Source organism: Fulmarus glacialis, unplaced genomic scaffold (assembly GCF_000690835.1).
Source record: "Fulmarus glacialis isolate BGI_N327 unplaced genomic scaffold, ASM69083v1 scaffold40555, whole genome shotgun sequence".
Taxonomy (NCBI): Eukaryota; Metazoa; Chordata; class Aves; order Procellariiformes; family Procellariidae; genus Fulmarus; species Fulmarus glacialis.
This window is the reverse complement of record NW_009213115.1, coordinates 14,541-33,375: the sequence shown is the minus strand read 5'-3', so window position 1 is coordinate 33,375 and position 18,835 is coordinate 14,541. Positions and strand designations below refer to the sequence as shown.

At 41.9% G+C, this 18,835-nt stretch overlaps 1 protein-coding gene across 1 annotated transcript in view; it reads right to left on the bottom strand.

The window, feature by feature from the left end:
- The window catches only part of LOC104077024 (ankyrin repeat and sterile alpha motif domain-containing protein 1B-like), a gene marked incomplete at its 3' end in the record, with an annotated part of 41,791 nt that overhangs the window by 15,652 nt on the left and 7,304 nt on the right, over window positions 1-18,835 (bottom strand). The window contains exons 2-3 of the mRNA XM_009578087.1: window positions 13,361-13,468; window positions 7,985-8,164 (exon numbers count right to left, since the gene is read on the bottom strand). Coding sequence (XP_009576382.1) covers window positions 7,985-8,164; window positions 13,361-13,468 — 288 coding nt within the window. The remainder of the gene's footprint in view (window positions 1-7,984; window positions 8,165-13,360; window positions 13,469-18,835) is intronic.

The window sequence follows — 18,835 nt, the reverse complement described above, 5'->3', positions numbered from 1 at the left end:
TATGAAGAAAATTAACTCTATCCCAGCCAAAACCAGCACATCACGTCTTGAAAACCTCCAAGGACAGAGTCTGGACAGCCTCTGTGAGCAACCTGTCCCCCGCCTTGCCTGTGCTCCTACAGAGGAAGTTTCTCTTGGCATCCAGGCAGCACCTTTCCTCTTTCAGTTCTTGTACCCAAAGTCACCTTTTCTCCAGCCAGCCCTGGTCCCCCAGCCTCTCCTCAGAAGGCAAGTGCTCCATCCCCCGACCATCTTGGTGGCCCTTCGCTGAACTCCCCTCTCCTAAATAAAAAAGGAGGTATTTAATAAAAGTAGCATATTGTAACACATGGGAAGGAACTTTTGTGCCATACACAGCCACCAGTGAGGTCTCATATGGGGCGGCGTGCAGTTTTAGCCACTGCACTTCAAGGAGGATGGAGACACACTGAGGGAATCCAGGAGAGAGTAACAACAACAAACAGAAGTCTAGAAAACACCAGGGATGGCCCTAGTTAGGTAAACGTGGGTCCCCAATGGTCTGTTCACCCCTGAGCTGCTCCGAGAAGTTTGTTGGTGACTCCTGATCTTCTGCTGCCTTCTCCACCTCTCCCCGGCAAGGCTCGCCCTCTCTCGCACTTCCACGTCGCAGAGCCGGTGCATGTGGAGAAGAGGAGCTGCTGAACATAACCTCCAGGCTTATTCCCCCCCCGCCTCTTCTGCTGTCTCACTGCAGGGCTGAGCCTCGGGAAATCGCTCCCATCCCCTGGCACTGCAGCCCCAGCGAGGCGGAGAGGGAAGGAGAGAAACAGCAGCAAACCCCGCTCCCTCTGATGCACATTATCTAACTCGCTGACTATAATTCAGTCTAGCTCTAGAAACGAGGAGAATTTTGGATCATATCCCAGAAAAATCACTCTTGGCATGGCGAACAATCTTTAAAGGTGCAACAGCTGAAAGAAACAAATGAAAATTGAATGAATGGGGCTGTCTGGCCCCTTTTGTAATTGTCACTCCAAATGTTTTAGGACCGTGGGAGAACAGTTGTGCCGCCTCAATAGATGTTGCTTCCCCAAATGTTCCCAGAGCTCTGGGGAGAGCTTGTCTTACCGGCAGGAATAATCACAGATCCTCCTTCGAAAAGAAGATCTTCAGAGACAGAGAGTGAAATTTGAAGTGTGTTTTTTTTAGAGAAACAGAAATTAGAAATAACACTTCTTATTAGAATAAGTATATGGGTTTTGCATTGGTATATTTCTTTTGCTTCTCCTGAAAATGCTTTACATGAAGATTTCCAGAAAATCACTTGCCATCTTGGAACAGCCTTCTTCAGGCAGGCAGTGGGTGACAGGCGTGAGCAGCGACACCACGCTCCAGGTCAGTGCACCCTGTCAGCAGCTCCCAGCGAGGTTTCACAAGAAGGTGCGTGCCACGGCCAGCACGCCCCGGGAAGGGAGACGGCTGGCCCAGGACCACAGCGAGCCTCCAAAGACTGTTCCCTCCAGCCGGTGGCAGGGCGAGAAGGAAAGCCAACCTCCCACGCCAGGGTCGATGCTCTAGGTTCTGTGGACCTCCACCTCTTCCTCCACGCAGAGCCATGCTTTGCACATTTTCCCCTGACGAGAAAAGACTAATAACACAGCTGTGCTTCTCTCTCACCCAGCTGACACCCTCCTTCATGCGATGGCGACCTTCTCTGATCAGCAGTCGGTTTTCATTTGATTTCGAGCTGGGTTCCTGCTGGGGAGGACCAACTGAGGGTCTTCCCGGCGGTTTGCTAAGGCTTCGGCTGCCCTGCCCGGCTCCTGGAGGTGCAGCTTGACAGGCGCAGCTCTGGCCCCGCGACCCGCGGTGAGCAGCCAAGCCTCTTCTGATTGACAACGCCCCTTCTGCTGGTGCTGCCAGATACAAGCGCACCCCAGCCTTTCAGCCTTGCAGAGAGGATACAAACTTCTGGACAAATATCACCAATAAAGGTTATGAGACTTTGGTCCCTGAACATTAGTACAGGTATCTACATTTCACCCCCTCCAAAAAACCCAACAAAAAAAGTGGGATCTTTCAGAAGAGCACCCCGAACTCTAAGTACAACTTTCTTCCAGCAGCTCAAAAATGTAAATGTTAGATATTAAAATTCAGCTTTGACTCTGAAATATTCAGATTTTCAGTAAGAATAGTTTATTTGACAGTAGAATCTACCTCGTCTTCTCCATTTTTCATACAATCCTCCTCCATTTTTCATACAAACTTTCCAATGTAGAGCTTCTAGCTCACAAGACTGAGTGTGAAAAACAATAAATTAATAAAGAACATCTGTCCCCATCTTGAAAAGAACATCTGTCCCCTTCTTGGTGTAGTATTTATGGCTTTAGTTTGGATCATTAATACCAAATATAGAAGCGGCTTCCTTAATTCCATATGCTGAAGCAGCATGTAGGTATGATCCACATCCCACGACTCCATTTCTAAAATGCTAGCTTCCGTAACATTCTTGAAAAAATTGTCTCCTGCTATTTAGGCAGAAATTACTTAGGTTTTTCGTAATGTTTTTATCAGTTTACTTGTCCATTAAATACACAATACTCAAGGGATTTACAGATGAAAGTTTGCTGAAATTTACAGTTCAAGATACAGCCCTCTATGGCATTAGTATCTATCTGAACTAAAAAGACAACTGTCAGTAACGTCTACACCATGCAATAAAAACAGATTCAGTTAAGCATTTTTCTTCTGATGTTAAATCGAAGGTCTTCATAGTTCAGTCTTCCTTCCATATTAAAAATAAAATGCACCTAAAAATATGAATGTTACAGCGTTTTGTTTGGATTTTACATACTTGTCTTTAAAATGGCTGTCTGTTCATCCTCACAACATACACTATTTTATGCTTATAAAAAATGGAAGTAAGAAACCTTAGAAATAACAACAGAATGAAATAATCTAGACAACCATATTTTTGTACTTATTGCTTCGTAAATCTACTAGTAAGGAATTCTGTTATTTCACCAGTAATTTCAACCACTGATAAAATCTATTCTTCATTACTTCTTAGATAGTCTCATTTTACACACCAATATTCTCCTGGGCATATTTTCCTTCCATAATCTTTAAATCCTTCCAAAGCAGAGAAGGAGACAGAAAACAACCAGGAAACAAGCAAATAAAAAAAGTCATACTGTGGTTAAAAGTTAAAAAACTAAAGGTGGGTCTTATGAGATAAGAGTTTTATTTTTGGCTCCTTCAAACTTTCAGTGTCATCTTAGCCACCCTTCAACATCCCTGTACCTCAATTCTCTTAGCTGTAAAATGGAAAACATGATTTTAAACCACATAGCCCCACAGTGCACTGGAAATATGAATGCACTAGTATCTGTTAAGTATTTGGAAGATAATATTGAGTTGAAGGTATTATTTCAGAAAGCAGCAAAATTATTTCACAATTTTCCTATAAACATGCCTTCGCTAATTCTGTCTCTTGTTTTCATTACACTTTTCCTCTATTGTAGATAAAGGATCTCTGGTACTAACTCCATTTAAATGACTGTCTCCTGCATATCAATCCTAATACTGCAATGAATTATTGTATTTCAGAAAATAATGTTACAAGGCTTTACTTCAAGCTTACTACCCAGTCATCACGATGACCTTACATTTAAGTTACCCTGTGTTTTAGGGGGAAAAAAAAAAAAAAAGTAAGAGCCCTCAGACCATGGGACCGAAGAACCCAGAAAGGCTTTTAAAATTAGGTCTGCGTTCAGCATCTCTGGGAAAGAATTTCTCCTGCCAGCCTTTGTGAATAATTTTTCCAACTCTCTGAGATCTTAAAGGATTCTCTTCCTTCCATCACAGCCCACTGGGGTGCTCCCCATACGGGCCATGACTAGGTTTATCCTACAAGAAAGCTTACTCTGACTCATTACCAGTTTTTTCTCCCAGAGGCAGAGACAGCCGGGAGCTTTCCCCAGAGCCCTAAAGAGGCGCCCGCCCGCCCACCGCCTCCCGAAATGACAGACCTCTCCCATCTCGGGGTGCACCACAAGTTCAGCCCTGTGGGGAGAGCGTGCGTCAGCATCGGGGCGATGCCTGACCCAGCCCTGCTTCTGCAAGGAGCGGCGTGGGCTCCCCGCACCTCCCTGCCCGCCTGCTGCGGGGAGGACGCTTTCGGCCCTCGCTCCCGGCTCGGGGCAGGGAGCAGCGCTCTGAGCACCACGGCGAGAGGTCTTAGGGACCGTGGTGGCTGAAAGCACCCTATGTCACTGGCTGGAGCAATAAATAGCAACAGCCTCGGGGCTGGCAGTCGGGGATGTGCTTACAGCTAGTACCTAAAGCTTCTCTGTTGCCTGGAGAATTACAAATCCTAAAGACCTGACATTTTAATTGGTGTATTTTAATGAACTTATCTATGCTTCCTTTTAACCTCCAAAGCTCTTCCCTGCAAATATATATTTCCCCCCCACCATGATTTCAGGGGTGAATGAAGAGCCCAATCCCTTCAATGGGACTTCTCCTATTGATTTTGGTTCCAAAGTCCTTAGGCTTCGCCTGTATGATTTCAGTTCTATTTTAAAGGTTTAGGCGATCTTAAGAGTAACCTCAGCTATTTTAAACTATGTTAATTTGATCATATTAATCTAGAGTTTGCAGGCTCTGAATTCAACATCCACAGTCAAACATGACTCAGACTACTCGATCCTATCTGGTTTTCTTTTCCTTTTTTTGGGGGAAACAAACCATCTCACAACCTTCTGTATGACCTTTTTGGCATTTGTGATTTATCCAACCAGACATCAAAGACTTTCAAAATTGGACGACCAGCGGGAGAACTGGATGATCAAACCTATTCCAGTGGGGAATCTACATTGGTTAGACTCATGTTTATATTAGGATTTTCCCCTTTTAGGTCACAAACAGTCTGCTAGGGAACTGTGAATGAAGGTACACACTGGCCTTGAGACAAAACCACCCATATTAAGTAAATTTAAATCAGTACTTCCTCCAGGAAACAAAGTGTTGTATTACTTATAGGCAGATTTGATTATGGTTTAGAGAATTGTTTGAAACCATTTAGCGGATCAAAGGAAAACAGTTTTAAACTCATGTGCTCATTGTTTTAACAAACACTGGTTGATAACTGATGCAAAGATCAACATGCTTGATGACTCCCATGTAAAAGTTTAGTAAAAACACAGGCCATAGTAAAGATGGAAACATCAGATCTCACCATTTTCTCAAAACATCTTCAGATTTTAGGTTTTAAATTGAGACTAAAAATAGTCTTATCCTAACATTTCTAAAATAAAACTAAGTTCATGAAAGTAATACCATGAATAAGCTCTCAATACCGTGTTGGCCTCTCCCTTCAAGGCCATAAAAATACCCATTAATCTCATTGTCAAGGACACACCTAAAACCCTTTCAAAAAATCACAGCATCAAAGATGTCTTTATGCACATGTCTACTATAGCATCCAGTAAACATGCAGATTCATACAGAAGCATGCAAACAGCCTAGCAAAGAAAGGGTTAAGACAAAGAATATCCTCAAAGCAATTCCAATAATCCCTCTACATCATTCTGTTTTTGAGAAATATTCTAGCTGGAAAGCTGGACTGGTATCAGCTCAGAAGTTGTTGTTAATCTGACATAAGCCAAAGGAACCTGCAAACTGCAAGGAGGAAGTTGCTAGATTAAAAAAAACAAACAAACAAAAAACAACACGGAGCAGAAGGCTCATGTTAAGAATCAGCTGGATTGTCTTTTATTTTCCAGAAACAATTATTTTACCTTTAATTTCAAAGAGGCTTTGGGGGAAAAGATTGAAGGAAATATAGTTCATTTTAGCAAAGCACATATTGCAAAAAATAAATTTAAAAATCTATTTTTGGGCTAGAATGGTTGAAGAAATCCCTGATTAGCCTCTTAATGGGGTGAGTCCAATTTAGTGAGAATGATCACCAGAGGGAGTCATTGACTTTCCCATTAAAGTCAATGGGAATTTTACATACATCAGGAGTGCAGAATTTGGGGGCAGAGCTGAGAAAGACTCCAAACAGATTGGAGTTCAGGGACTAACACAAAACACTGTTTTATGGATTTCATCTGAATCCATTTTCCCCTTTGGAGTCCCAAAGGATGACTGCTATATTCCATGGTGAAAGTTGGAGAGAAGGCACTGAAGTCATTCATTCAGTGGGTACACACTCCCACAAAAAAAAAAAAATCCCAGCACTTAATTAGTTTTAAAGTGGTTTGGAGCGGTGTAAGTACTAACTGCTCAGTTTTCTCTTTGGATATGCAACATATCACTGTCTTTCTGGAAAAGCAATTTTTAACAGCCCAAAGAAAATCTCCAGGTGCCATATATGAGAGTGTGTCATACCTCTTAAGAATATCAGGACTTCAAACAGGAAAAGAAAAGAGTGACAAGGAGACAGGAAGGATTGTTAGTATGGTTTTGGGGGTTGTTTTGTTTGTTTGTTTTTTTCTTCAGTGTTAGTGACTAAAAGAGGAAGTGAGAATAGGGATTTGTGAACCAAGTGATAAGACGAACTAAGTAGATGAACCAGTCTACTCAGCCATGAGCAAGTGTGTATTTCACGCTCAAACACCTAAATTTCATGACCTTCAAAGAAATATCTTCACGTTAAGAACTGGGCTTTTCCTTGCTGGACTTCAGCTCAACCTTGTTCTTGCCACAAAAGCCCAGCAGACTTTGGTTTGAAAACAAGCTCATTCACCAGGCGACTTTCCCCTTAATTCTGTACAATAAGATTATACAGCAGAAAATTAGGACATTAAAAAGAGGTAAGGAAACAGCCCCACCCAACCAAATGCAATTTCACTTCCCTAGAAATGTCCTCTGAACAAATGGAATTCAATTTGTTTCTGTGTTCCCAGGTAACGGCAGCACCTTGTTTTGCTTGTTTATTTAATTACTACTTCTTGTTCATGCAATTAGCTGAGAGACTGCAGCCTTTTGTTCATTACGTTAACCATAACACAGTTATTTGCATAGCTGTTTCCATTTTGAGGCTGAATTTTGGAGAGAGGCTCTATTTTGGGCTGTGGCAGGCAGAGAACCGCTGGGAAGCCTCACGCAGGGCAGCATGCAGCAACCGGCTCCTTCGTGGAGTGAGTTGCTCCAGGAACCGCGCTGGCTGCCCATCTGCTTCTGACGGCAAATCAAAGCCCTACTTCCAACAGGCGTTGCAAAGCACCACACGGCTTAAGACCTGGCTGTCTTTCATCGTACGTACCACCAAAAAACAGCGGAGTTCATCCTGAAGCATTTTTGCCAACAGGCTGTCCAAGCTTAACTTTACTGCCATTTATAATGGTACAAGACACCACTCTGGTCAACGTATGCTTGATTTAAAATTATCGGTACCCTTGTTGTGGTTGGGTAAAAAAATTTAGAAATGGAGGCTACTTTAGGCCTTCTTTCATGAACAGTTTGATTCAACATCCAGTTGAGTCTAGCGCTGTTGCAATGCTCAAATGAGCTGTTGCACAGTTAAATCTTTTTTTAAACACTCGAGATATATCCCCAGATCACAAAGTTTAGCACAATGCTGACCCTCTCCATTAATAAATGCAGCAATCACCACCCCCCAAGTCCTCTGAGTTCCTCGCAGTGAACTGATGTCAGCTTATTTTTACCTAAGTTGCTCAGAAATTGAGGAATCTGCACCTTCTTACAGAAGCGAGAGGCAGAGTCAGTGCCGGCAGGAGTCTGCATGCTCTGGTGCGCAGGAGGCACCTTCATCTCAGCCTCCAGGCACCTAAACACCCCCAAAACTACCTCTCAGGAGAAACTGCACGCCAACTTACGCTATTTGAAATACTGAGAACTGGAACAGACAGCTTGGAAAAACTGTCAATTTTACAATTGTAAAATTGTAGTTTACAATTCAGCCTTCATATATGATCCACAGCTATGCTTAGGATTAGTTCTCTAACGAATTGCAGCAAGGCGCAGCCATTTAATGGCATCGTTTTAACCCTACCTGTGCCATCTGCCTCTCCAGCTTTGACCGGGGAATATCATCAAAATAGTTTTCATTTCTTCTTCTCCTTGCATCGCCCTGCATGATAATGTGGGGAACGTCCAGGGAGCCACCAGTAGTGAAAGTGCTTTGGCTAAGTGATGGAGACAACTGAGGAGGAGTGTGGTTACCGCTGGGTTCCTGGACAGAGAGAAGAAAAATGCAGCATAAGAAGAACAGCATATTGCTGACTTCAAACCACACATTTAAAAGTGTATTTGAATTATTCATCCTAAAAAAATTAAGGAACAATTCCTGAAGTAGTGGTTACTGTGAATGAACTTTCGAGATTTGCTACCTAAGGTGCAGAGCCCACGTGGAAGGAAAAATAATTTACTATTTACAGGAACTAGTGGCAAACTCCCTCTCCAAAACCTTCTTGCGTAATATATACTCCCTTCTAGGACTGGGAGAGAGATAAAACATTCAGTTACTTCTTGTCAAGGCCCAAATAAAGCCATGATTTAGGACTAGCTATTTGTAAGATGAAATACATTCTCACCACTTCTGAACAACCACTCTGAGCAGTGAAAGTGATTTGAAAGTGATTTGAACTCCAGCAACATCTCTTGCTGGAAAAAAGAAATGCACGAACATTTACAAAATATAGACACTTCGCAATTTTTATAGGTCTTGTAGAACATCCGTTTAACTTGAAGTACTGGATATCAGAAACAAGCTAAATAACAATTCCTAGAATGCATGAAAGCATCAGAGTACAAATATTTTACCAGGCTTTTCTTGTAATCTGTGTTCAACTGTGACCTTGTATCAGTCAGCGTGCAAATACCACAGCAAATTGATACATGAACTCTACCTAATAAACAGCTAAACATGTCCCCCTGATCACACATTTTACCAGAATCTGCCACCACACGGCTCACAGCCAGCCACCGTATGCGCGTTTGGAAACACCGATTCTCATGCACGTCGCATCACTTGTTCAAAACATGGGTGCTCAGCTCCACCGTTCAACACTGTCCTGGAGACTGCAATCAGCAGGAGCAGAGCTACAGTGCACTGGCCAGCCAGTCTGCACACATACCACCCCAGCGCGGGCTGTAAAACACTGTCACAGCAACTGGATGGGGAAACGTGTTCCTCTCTCATGATGTAGGTTACTGGGCGCAATTCATCTGACACTAGAGACTTCTCTGATAGTAAGTTCTTTGGAGGCAGAATGTACCCAGGAGTGTGTTTGCACAGTGCAGACCTTGTCTAAATTACCTATTGCTGTAATACTGTATTTCAATACTGAACAACAAGAAAGGACCTGAAGATATTAGAGGAAGCAAAGACCTGCTCCAGTGTGCATGGAGGGTAAAAAAAACTGCCTTCTTATTTAAAGGAAGAATTAAAGTGGATATTTCATGCACGATTACATTGAAGCAAACCTAATTCTGAAAAGCATCAAGGTACTTTACTCCATGCTGTTAAGAAACAAGACCTGGTGTAAGAAATCAGAGAGCTGTAATCTCTTCCAAATGGAAAGGAAAGTTGCAATTCTCTGTATGTGTTCAAGTGATAGTAACATCTGATGTTAATATTTGAAATGTAGGAGTCTACGTGACATTATTTCTTGCAATCACAATAACAGATTAGTATTTTCCATGTTGGTTGACTAAAATCAGGGCTATATAGCTGTTTAGCAGCTTTTAATTAACTGGGATTTTTTTTTGTTTTTTAATTCTCTAGCTTTCCTATGATCTGAGACAAGCACTTGACATTTCCCAGGGCAAAGAAAGGAGTGTTTTCCTCTTAGGAATAGTCTTTTTCCCTCCTTCACAAAAATCCACCTACATTTGGCCCAGTTAAAAGCTTCTGAAAAGCTGTAATCTGCGCACAGTCAGAAGGTTTGGTGAGGCATAACGTCTAAAGCCTACCCTCGGTTCTTCCACGGGCCCAATTCTGACTAGATGGTGCAGACACCTCTGCCCTGAAAATAAGCTGAGTTCAGGGGCACCCAACAAGATCCCTTCTAATGACTGCTGCCTGCCCCTCCAGCCAGGTACGTAACCTCTCTCTGAGCCGAATCACGATTCACCCACTGTTAGTAGACTGCCAGGGCCATCAGCGCATCGAAGTGACAGATGACCGTGCAATGGATATACAGATTCCAGCTCTCACTGAGCTTTTCTTATTTTATCAAACTGCATATAAAGAGGAAATTCACTCCGAAATCTGTATCGGAAGATTGCTGGCAAGGCAATACAGACAAGAATTACAAAGTCAAGAAATAAAAGAATTACGGTGCCTCTGCATTATGGAACAGTATGTAATTGTATGATTTTATGCTATTTTCTCAAAGTCGTCCTTCACAGCACAGATGGATCCTCAACTGTGCAGCATGTTGTCATATACTCAGCACTGTGTTATCATTAGTTATCGTGTAGTCAGTATTTTGTTCTCACCTTGTTTCGTGGCCCCAAACCCCTTCCCTAAACTCTATTAAAATCCTGCTCTGAAGACAGGATGACTAATATTGTCATTTTAATGATGCTCGTAAGTGCTTTACAAATGTCAATCAATTTATTTTCACCACACCCTGTGACTTCTGGCGTTTTATAATCACCACTTCAGTGTGGGGGACCTGAGACACACAGACAAAGGTTAAAAAATGTCAGTCACTTTGGATGCCCAATTACAATATCTATTGCCTGATTTTCCAAGTGCTTGTATTCAAAACTCCACTTCTATTGATCTAATTTGCAGCACTGTGTGCTCAGCACTTGTAAAATCAGACTCCAGACTCCAGTCAAATATGCAGAATGTCAGTAACAGACAATTAGTGACTGTTTATGAGGCAATTACCTAAATAACTTACCAAGTGTTACCCAAGGGCTTTGTGGCAAAAGCAGGTGTAAATCTGTATTTTCATAGCTACAGCTATTCCTTTAATCATGAGTCTCTCTCCCATTCTTCCTTCATTCCTCTTCCTCACTCCATACCCACATTCTCATCTTCTTTACACTCTGCAGACCAGGCATGGATGCCCGCACAAGTGCTATCCTGTACTCAGTACCATGCTACTGTTAGTCACCAGGTATTCCTATCATGTTTCCACCCTGTTGTGAATGCATGCCCTGCAGGGATGCCTGATCATATATTTCACTATCGAAATCTGCTTCATCCCCACCTCTCAGTCCTGCTGGTCACGTAATGCTGGAACCACACAGGTCAGGGCTGGAAGGGAGCTTAAGGCTGCCTAGGCGCACCTCATGCCCCACAGATGTTTGTCTAACCAGTTCCTAAAAAAAAGGAATCCTCTCTAGTGAATTCATTCTTGTCTTAAATTATCATTACTATTGTAATGCTGCTTCTTCAAATTTTCAATCTAAATTTTCATTCCTTCAGTTTAAATTCCAGCTTCCTGTGCCAACTGGGTGAAGATGGGGTTCCATGAATAACATGGAAACTGGTCCTGTAATTAAAGACTATAATGCACTCAAGGAAGGAAAGCCAGATTGCATAGGTAACCTGAGATCCAGCATTTTCTAACTTTCGAGTATATGACTTTGAAATCAAAATAACTTTTCCTTAGTACACAGTTATTGTGGCAATAATATGCTTTGTGGATATTTTTATGTCAGTTGCTTTTCCTCAATGTTTAACTATTTTTTACTTTGAAATATTTTAAAAGCTAATACAAAAAGAGTTGAAAAAGATGAAGAGTGTTAGCCACGCTTAGGTTGACCTTGGGACCTTAAAGGTAGACTCTTTAAACTATCTTTTCTAACAGACATAAATCGATCTTCTAGTAGCCACAGATACTTTATTTAAACCAATTTTCAAGCTAAAAATTATTGCAAACCACAGACTAAATACTATGTCCTCGTTTCGTGTGAAACAGCATTGTAGCAGCTGATGGGAAAGAAAACCTTAGTCCAAACTCATGTCCTCCTCTTTAGGATTCTCTGTGAAGACTCCAATACCACGAGGTGATAAATGACATTTAGCACTTGCCTGCATCAGTAGCTCTAGCTGTGGAGCAGCAGTCTACTTTTTATCATTTTGAGTACAAATGGAGGACATCCAGTTTTCTCTTCACTATTAACTGAGAATATACAGTCCTAACCAATAACACGGGCTGTGGAAACTTTCCCACCTGCTGAAGAGGAACTAATTCCCCAGTCCAGAGCACTGAAAGTACTGAGCAAAAATGTGCAACTTTCAAATGATTCCTCTTTCCTGGGAGTGTTTTAACACCTGCCATGCATGAGGAAATCATTCACATAATACATCAAATATAAAATACAAGAAAAATATGCGCACATTTGTGCAACGTGCCTTAGAGCAGGATGTTATAGACTTGTGAGACCTTTTTCAACACGGCATTAGGAATAGGCTGAATTTGGGGGGCGGATCTAAAATGTCTATATGTGGCATTTGAGAATATGCAGGGTGAAAACAGGCTGGTCACAGAAATTGTAAGTGTATGTAAAAATAAGCCCTCATTCTGTCTTTCTCTATTTCTCTTTACACCAGGAAATATAAATTGGGAGCACCGACACTCTCTGACATTTGGAAATTTAGTCCCAAATGAGATTCCAGTCAGAAATGCAGCCCCATGAAAATAATCAGATCCAATCAAATGCAAACGGTGTGACCTAAAATATCAAAATAAAAAGTGTTGCTATGAAGTCCCTTGGAGAGAACACATAGGAATGGGTCATCAGACCACAACTCAATAAGGGTAACAGACAGCAAGGAAGCAAAGGCATTGGATCAGAGAAACAGAGTGAAGGTGGTGTAAGGAGAGGAGATTAAATCTAGTCAAGTGTGGAAAAAACCCAGGGACATTGCAACAAGGTTTCTGAAAGAGGGAATACAAATGAAAATTAAAAACCTGACAAACTTTTGACACACACAAATATCTTAATGTATCGCAACAATTTCAAGAGGCTCTCTTTAAAGAAAGCATAAAGCATATGCCTGAAAAGTGCAAGCATTTGAAAACATGAAAGGAAAATGGTAACTCTCCTTCCGCAATATCGATCACCTGGGCAAATGTAGATGTGCAGCTTGTACACACCTGCTCCTCAGCTAGTTTCTTGAGCAAAGAAGATAATAAGCTGGTACTTCTAAGATTCTACTTATCTCATCCTAAGGTAGACATCTGAAACAGGGCAGATGAATCACCCTGTAAAAATGTCCATTTATCTCCGCTGGCTATATGGGGAGGTGTGACTGAGCAGGTCAGCCTCAGACGTCTGCACTGTAAGCTTCCGAAGTGAGGTAAGTCGAACCCCACTCAAAGCGGCCGTTGTTTTCATGTCAATGTTATGAAATGCTTGCTGACTTTTCGAGAAATGCGAACAAAGTTTCATGGGGACTCACCCTGAGGGTTATTGACCGAGGTGGTTTCTGAGGAGGATCTTCGTGAAGCCTGTCTCCCAAAGACGCCAGAACGCGCTTCCGGTGGCCAATCAAGCTAATTTTTAAGACCTGAAATAATAACAAAAATACCTCATTAGAAAGAACACGTTGCAATCATTAAATGAAGATCCATTCAGAGTGAAGCCATTTTCTCTTTAAACCTTTTAACAAGTTAGTTCACTACACAGGGTAAGCAGACAAAGAGCAGTGCGAGGCAAACAATCAGCAGAGAAAACGAGAGGCAAGATCAAACAGAGGAAAAACCCTGTAAAATGAAGGAATAAACCAAAGCAGGTATAGATGTGGAAAACTGGGAAAAAAAAAAAAAAAAGGCTCAAAAATGAGTAAGGAGGAAAGGAAAATGAAACAGGAAGAGAAGGCAGCAGAGCGGGAGCAAAAACAAGGGAAGGAGAGGAGGAGACTGGAGAAGGAACTGTAGAGGTGCAGGCAAACAGTGAGTGATGAGGATTAAAGGGATTCACAGGAATGGGAGGGATGAGGAAGAGAGTGAGGAACAGCAGCGAATGCTTAAAGAGGGCAAGATGGGAGAAAAGGAACCGCACAATGAATAAACGTTATCACTTTTAAATCTATTCACCATGCTTTTCACGTTCTCTGAATGACACGTACGGTTTGCATTATCGGGTAGAATCATCCTTGCGTAAGAAATACAGGAGAGACAAACTTTGTCCTGGAGGTCTATTACTTTTACCAGATGCATTGAAAAAAAAAATCTGTTGCACACAAACAGGACCATCAGTGGACAGGTTCAAATACCTTGTGCTTGTCCAAACTCCAAGAACACTTCCAAAAACACGTTCCAAATTCACTGCAACTATTCCCCACTTCTATCTCTCCGTGTCCCTACCACGTACAAAACCACCACTGCTCTCAGGAAAACAGAGAGGGCAGAAGCAGAAAGTTGGAAATTTAAGCATTATTGGAAAAAAAATCGTATTTCAATGCTACTCTTTAATGGCTACAATGGCTTCAAAGTGTAAAGCAGCCCTAATTGCAGCAGCATGCCTCTGCTCCGCAAACAGCAGTGTCCTCACGTAACTCTTCCAGACTGTATATATGGTTTCATACACCAGAGCTGCTTCCATTCCCTCTCAGAAGACAGTACTTCCCACTATATTTAGGACCACCGTGTGTCAACACCCTTCAGTTGAGAGAAATTTCTCACTCAACCTAGAAAAAGTAATAGTCCCCAAAAAACCCTGAAAATGCTACCTCTTAAGTGAACAACTACCTCAGTTTAAGCAGTACTACGAAGAGCCACCATTCATGAGAACAAACAAACAAAAAAACCCCACACCCCAACAACTCTCCTACGGCTTCTCCTAGATCCAGTATCTCAGGACATGGTACAGCAACGCGCCGTCATTATTCCAGTGGGTGAACTCCGGCCTATCCAAGGGCACGTGAAGTCGTTCCTCTGTTGGATGTCTTCTGTTCTACCTGACATTGCTGCACGCCAAGAACATCTTGTTTGCCCACATCTACAAAGCGATGGGCTATGACACGAAACAGATCGAGGCCTTCCTCTGAGAGGCAGCTTACAGGGTTGTTGCAGACCCTGCAGCTCAACAGCAGACCCAAGCCGCAGAGTCCCACAGGCCCGCTGTGTGCTCTCCTGTTAGTCTAGATCTGGAGAAGCACAAGTGAAGCCGAGATAGCGCAGCACACACGGAAATGCCAGAGGCATGCAGGAGACTTAGTTACGTATGCAGTTTACGTTGACTGTTAAACAGAAGGGTGCACAGTTTATCTCCGTATTTAACTATATGAAACACGTGAATGAACTACAGCTGCTTTAAGCATTACTCAGGTAATGCACTTCAGTGAACTTGCTTCTTTCATAATGCTTCCCCATCATCAAGAGCATTTACCCAGAGATTTTTAAGTCAAGCTACAGTTCTTGGGTTGCTTCAAGGTCCGCAGCGCTCCGACTGCATTATTAGCTGTAACAAACCACACAAAGCAATTCCCTTTGACTTCACAGAGCTGTTGAACAACAGGAGAGAAAAGGACATGAGTCTTGAGGGACTTCGCACATAAGAGATCAGCAGACGGGTCTAAATGGTTATATTATTTCAACCACTGTGCTCAATTTGAAAGCAATACAGATCTTTGAACACCATAAGCGCTGCTAAACTTATTCCACATTTTGTTTTTCCATTAAAATGGTGGTCACCCCAAATCTGAAGTGGTAGGGATTTAAAGATGCAGCCTACATAAACATATGGTCCTCAGCCAATAGGCAGATGTAGCCCAGTCTCATTTGCACCACATACTCTGTTAACTGCAGACAGCTGTGTTCTTCTGGAAATGGACTCCCTAGTAATTTTCTTACCTGGAAAACCTGTTACTCAACTTACAAATACAAAATACTGTTTTCTGAAACACTTCTATATTTGAGTTACGAGAGTTTAACAAACACCCTGAAATTCTGAAAACTTGTTCTGTGATGGATTATCCTTGACAGTATTTATCAAAAATGTCAAGTATCACACATACAGGTCAACGGTGTGCAATAGTAAAGTTGCCTAAAGCAGTATCTTAGTAGAAATATCTTAATGTTGTGTATCAAACAACCTCTAAAAGTCTTGCACTTACTTAGCCCACGTTAGTTCCCCATGAGTATTTTCTATATACCAGATAAGAGTGAACATAGTAACACTGAACTATAGGGACAGTCAATACAATGCACCTAAGTGCTATGCAGTGAAGCATTTTGTCAAATGGATTGCAGCCTACTTCATATACGACAAAGAAATGAGCTTTGCAATGTGGCTGCAGGAATCAGCTACAACATGTCATGAACCTGCTAAGAGTAGCTTAAGGCCCTCCACCACCTGCTATTTTGTTACTGGGACAAAAAAAAAGCATGTACATGACATGCCTCTTTCCACACCGACAGTAGCATACCTGAGACAAAAATAATGCAACTCCATCTCATATATTTTCTTATATTTGATGTGGTAATACAATGGAAGGAGAATGGGGCAAGTCATTTGTCCGAAGAAATGATACATGCACACAAATTTAATCCTATTTTTACCTCCATATTCTCCAATGATTAGCATACAAAATGAAATTCCACTAGGAAATGTAAGAAATCCACAAATGTAAGCAAAACTTCACATTTAGATTTCTGACTTAGTTGACAGATGTTTTAAAAAACAAACACATGTAGCCCAGTATCTCCCTGATGACTGTGTATGTGCAGATGCTGGAATTAACAAGTTATTCCATCTAAAACCGAGCATTATTTCTGCAACATTCTTCTGCCTGATCTTTTCTTCCGATTGAATAATATGATCCAATATTGTATTTTTATAATTATTCTACATTTTTAAAAATGGGTATTATAAAGATTACTGAAATTTAAGACATCGATTCCCTTTCTTTTGGAATAATCTGAAAAGGTACTGTATGGGGTAAAATTAGTACCATAACAGTGCAAGCAGTCTGGACTAAACATGCAGTGGCAATCAGACATAGGAACTAGCTACAAAATGGAAAATTAGAGAGTGATCAGAATAGTACTAGTAATTCTCTAGTGGCAGCATCAGACACTTCAGAATTTAAGAAGAAAAAATGGTAAATACAAACCAACAAGGTGTGATCTTCCTATTTCTGCAAGTAAACAGCCCGAAACGCTAACTAAATTCAATTTTATTAACCATTCTACTGCTGGTCATATTGGAATAAACTCCAAGCTATCTGGAACTGCGGGTGAAGAATTCATTGCCACAATGCCACCCCACAGGGCTAATCCTAAAACATGCCAGTGCCCAGAATACCTAGACCAACCAGGACAGCTCATCTGATCATCATGACTGGTTTAACTGAAAATTTGAGAATGGATTAAATACAATTCCTACATAAATTTCCAGCATGGACAACTGTTCAAAATTTTACAGATCCTATCAACAGAACTGCTGTCAGTCATCAAGTTACAATGACAAAAGAAAAAAAAAAGCCAAAACCCCCCTACCCCACATACTGACCATGATTATGTGGTGTAATAATTGGCATATTTTGAAAGATAAATACGCCCGAGTCATTAAACTTTCATAAAAACAACTACTGTCACTACACTGCCGAGCTGATAACTGACCCCATGCCCCAGTACCCCAGCTGCGCTAAAGCCTGTTGTAGGACCCAGCGGATGCAGGAGCCCTGATTACCAAGCGGGCTCGTTAATCTTACCCTCCACACAGGCGAGGCCCTGTGGGATTGGCCCTAGACCCAAAGTAACTGGGAGCTGTGGCAAAAGACATGCTCTGCATCTCTCCCACCCCTTCTCCTCTCTTGCGTTCAGGACCACAAAATGTGCAGGCAGAAGAAAGCAAGAGCTGCACCACACAGCTGCGATATTGATTGCCCGGTGGCTTACCAATACCAGACAAATCCAGTCCAAACCATGTAAAACTTTTATTGCATTTTTTTCACATAGGGATACATTATGACCTTTCTCATCCTGACTGCAGCTGCTGATTCCTTCCAGCCCTAAATTGTCACAAACCTTTGCCCTTTTCAACAGCGCAGGGCTTTTCCTGTAGAGCCCTGTCCGCCCAGCAAAGCGCAGGCGTGTGAAAATGGAGAGGCTCCAAAGCACCTGCAGATCAGAGACCCGCTGCAACTCTGCTAGATGCAAGACTTCCCTGGTTTCTACAACTGCAGTGGAAGCAATCGTTTATTATGCCTAGGAAGAGACTTGTAAGAGACTTACGATTTCATATCATAATGATACGAAATATGCTCCATTATCCCCCTGAATTAATTACCCAACTGGAAACAGATGTCAGTTGTCTTGGTGACAGCATTTCACAAAGACAGATGGCTGCCTAGTAAGTCCCGTTTCTGTATGTTACCATGAGGAACTGACGTTTGTTTGATTTTTTTCCTCCCCTTCAAATATATAATTCAGTTGCAGATCTCCATTTTAATGGTACTGAGAAGTCAGAGGCCAAAAGTCTTCTCCAGGTAAAGGTAATTTTGAATCTCGGGTTGTTACGCTCCTCTGAGCGGCACTGCTGCAGATCAGCTTGCTGCCAGAGCAGTGCTGTTACAACGCTGTTCAGCCGTTGCCATCCCAGGTCAGATTCAGGCAGGTGAGGATTTATTATTTCTTCCAGAAGTTCTCAGGACAGCCTTTGGTACTGGAATTTTTGCCCTGACTTCAGCAGACAAACCATTTTTGTCATTAAACTGCTTTCCAAATTCTCATTAGTTTAAGAATTGGCTGTCTGAAAATATCAGGTGCTAGTACTTTTGGCTCCACTAAAGATAAAAAAAAGTAATTGTAATTTTGTTCTTGTAATCCATAACCCTTAATATTTCAGTGGAAAAACATTAATTCAATTTGTCATTAATAAAAATCAGGAAAATACAATGAAACAAGACCTGGCCAATATCGAGACCTGG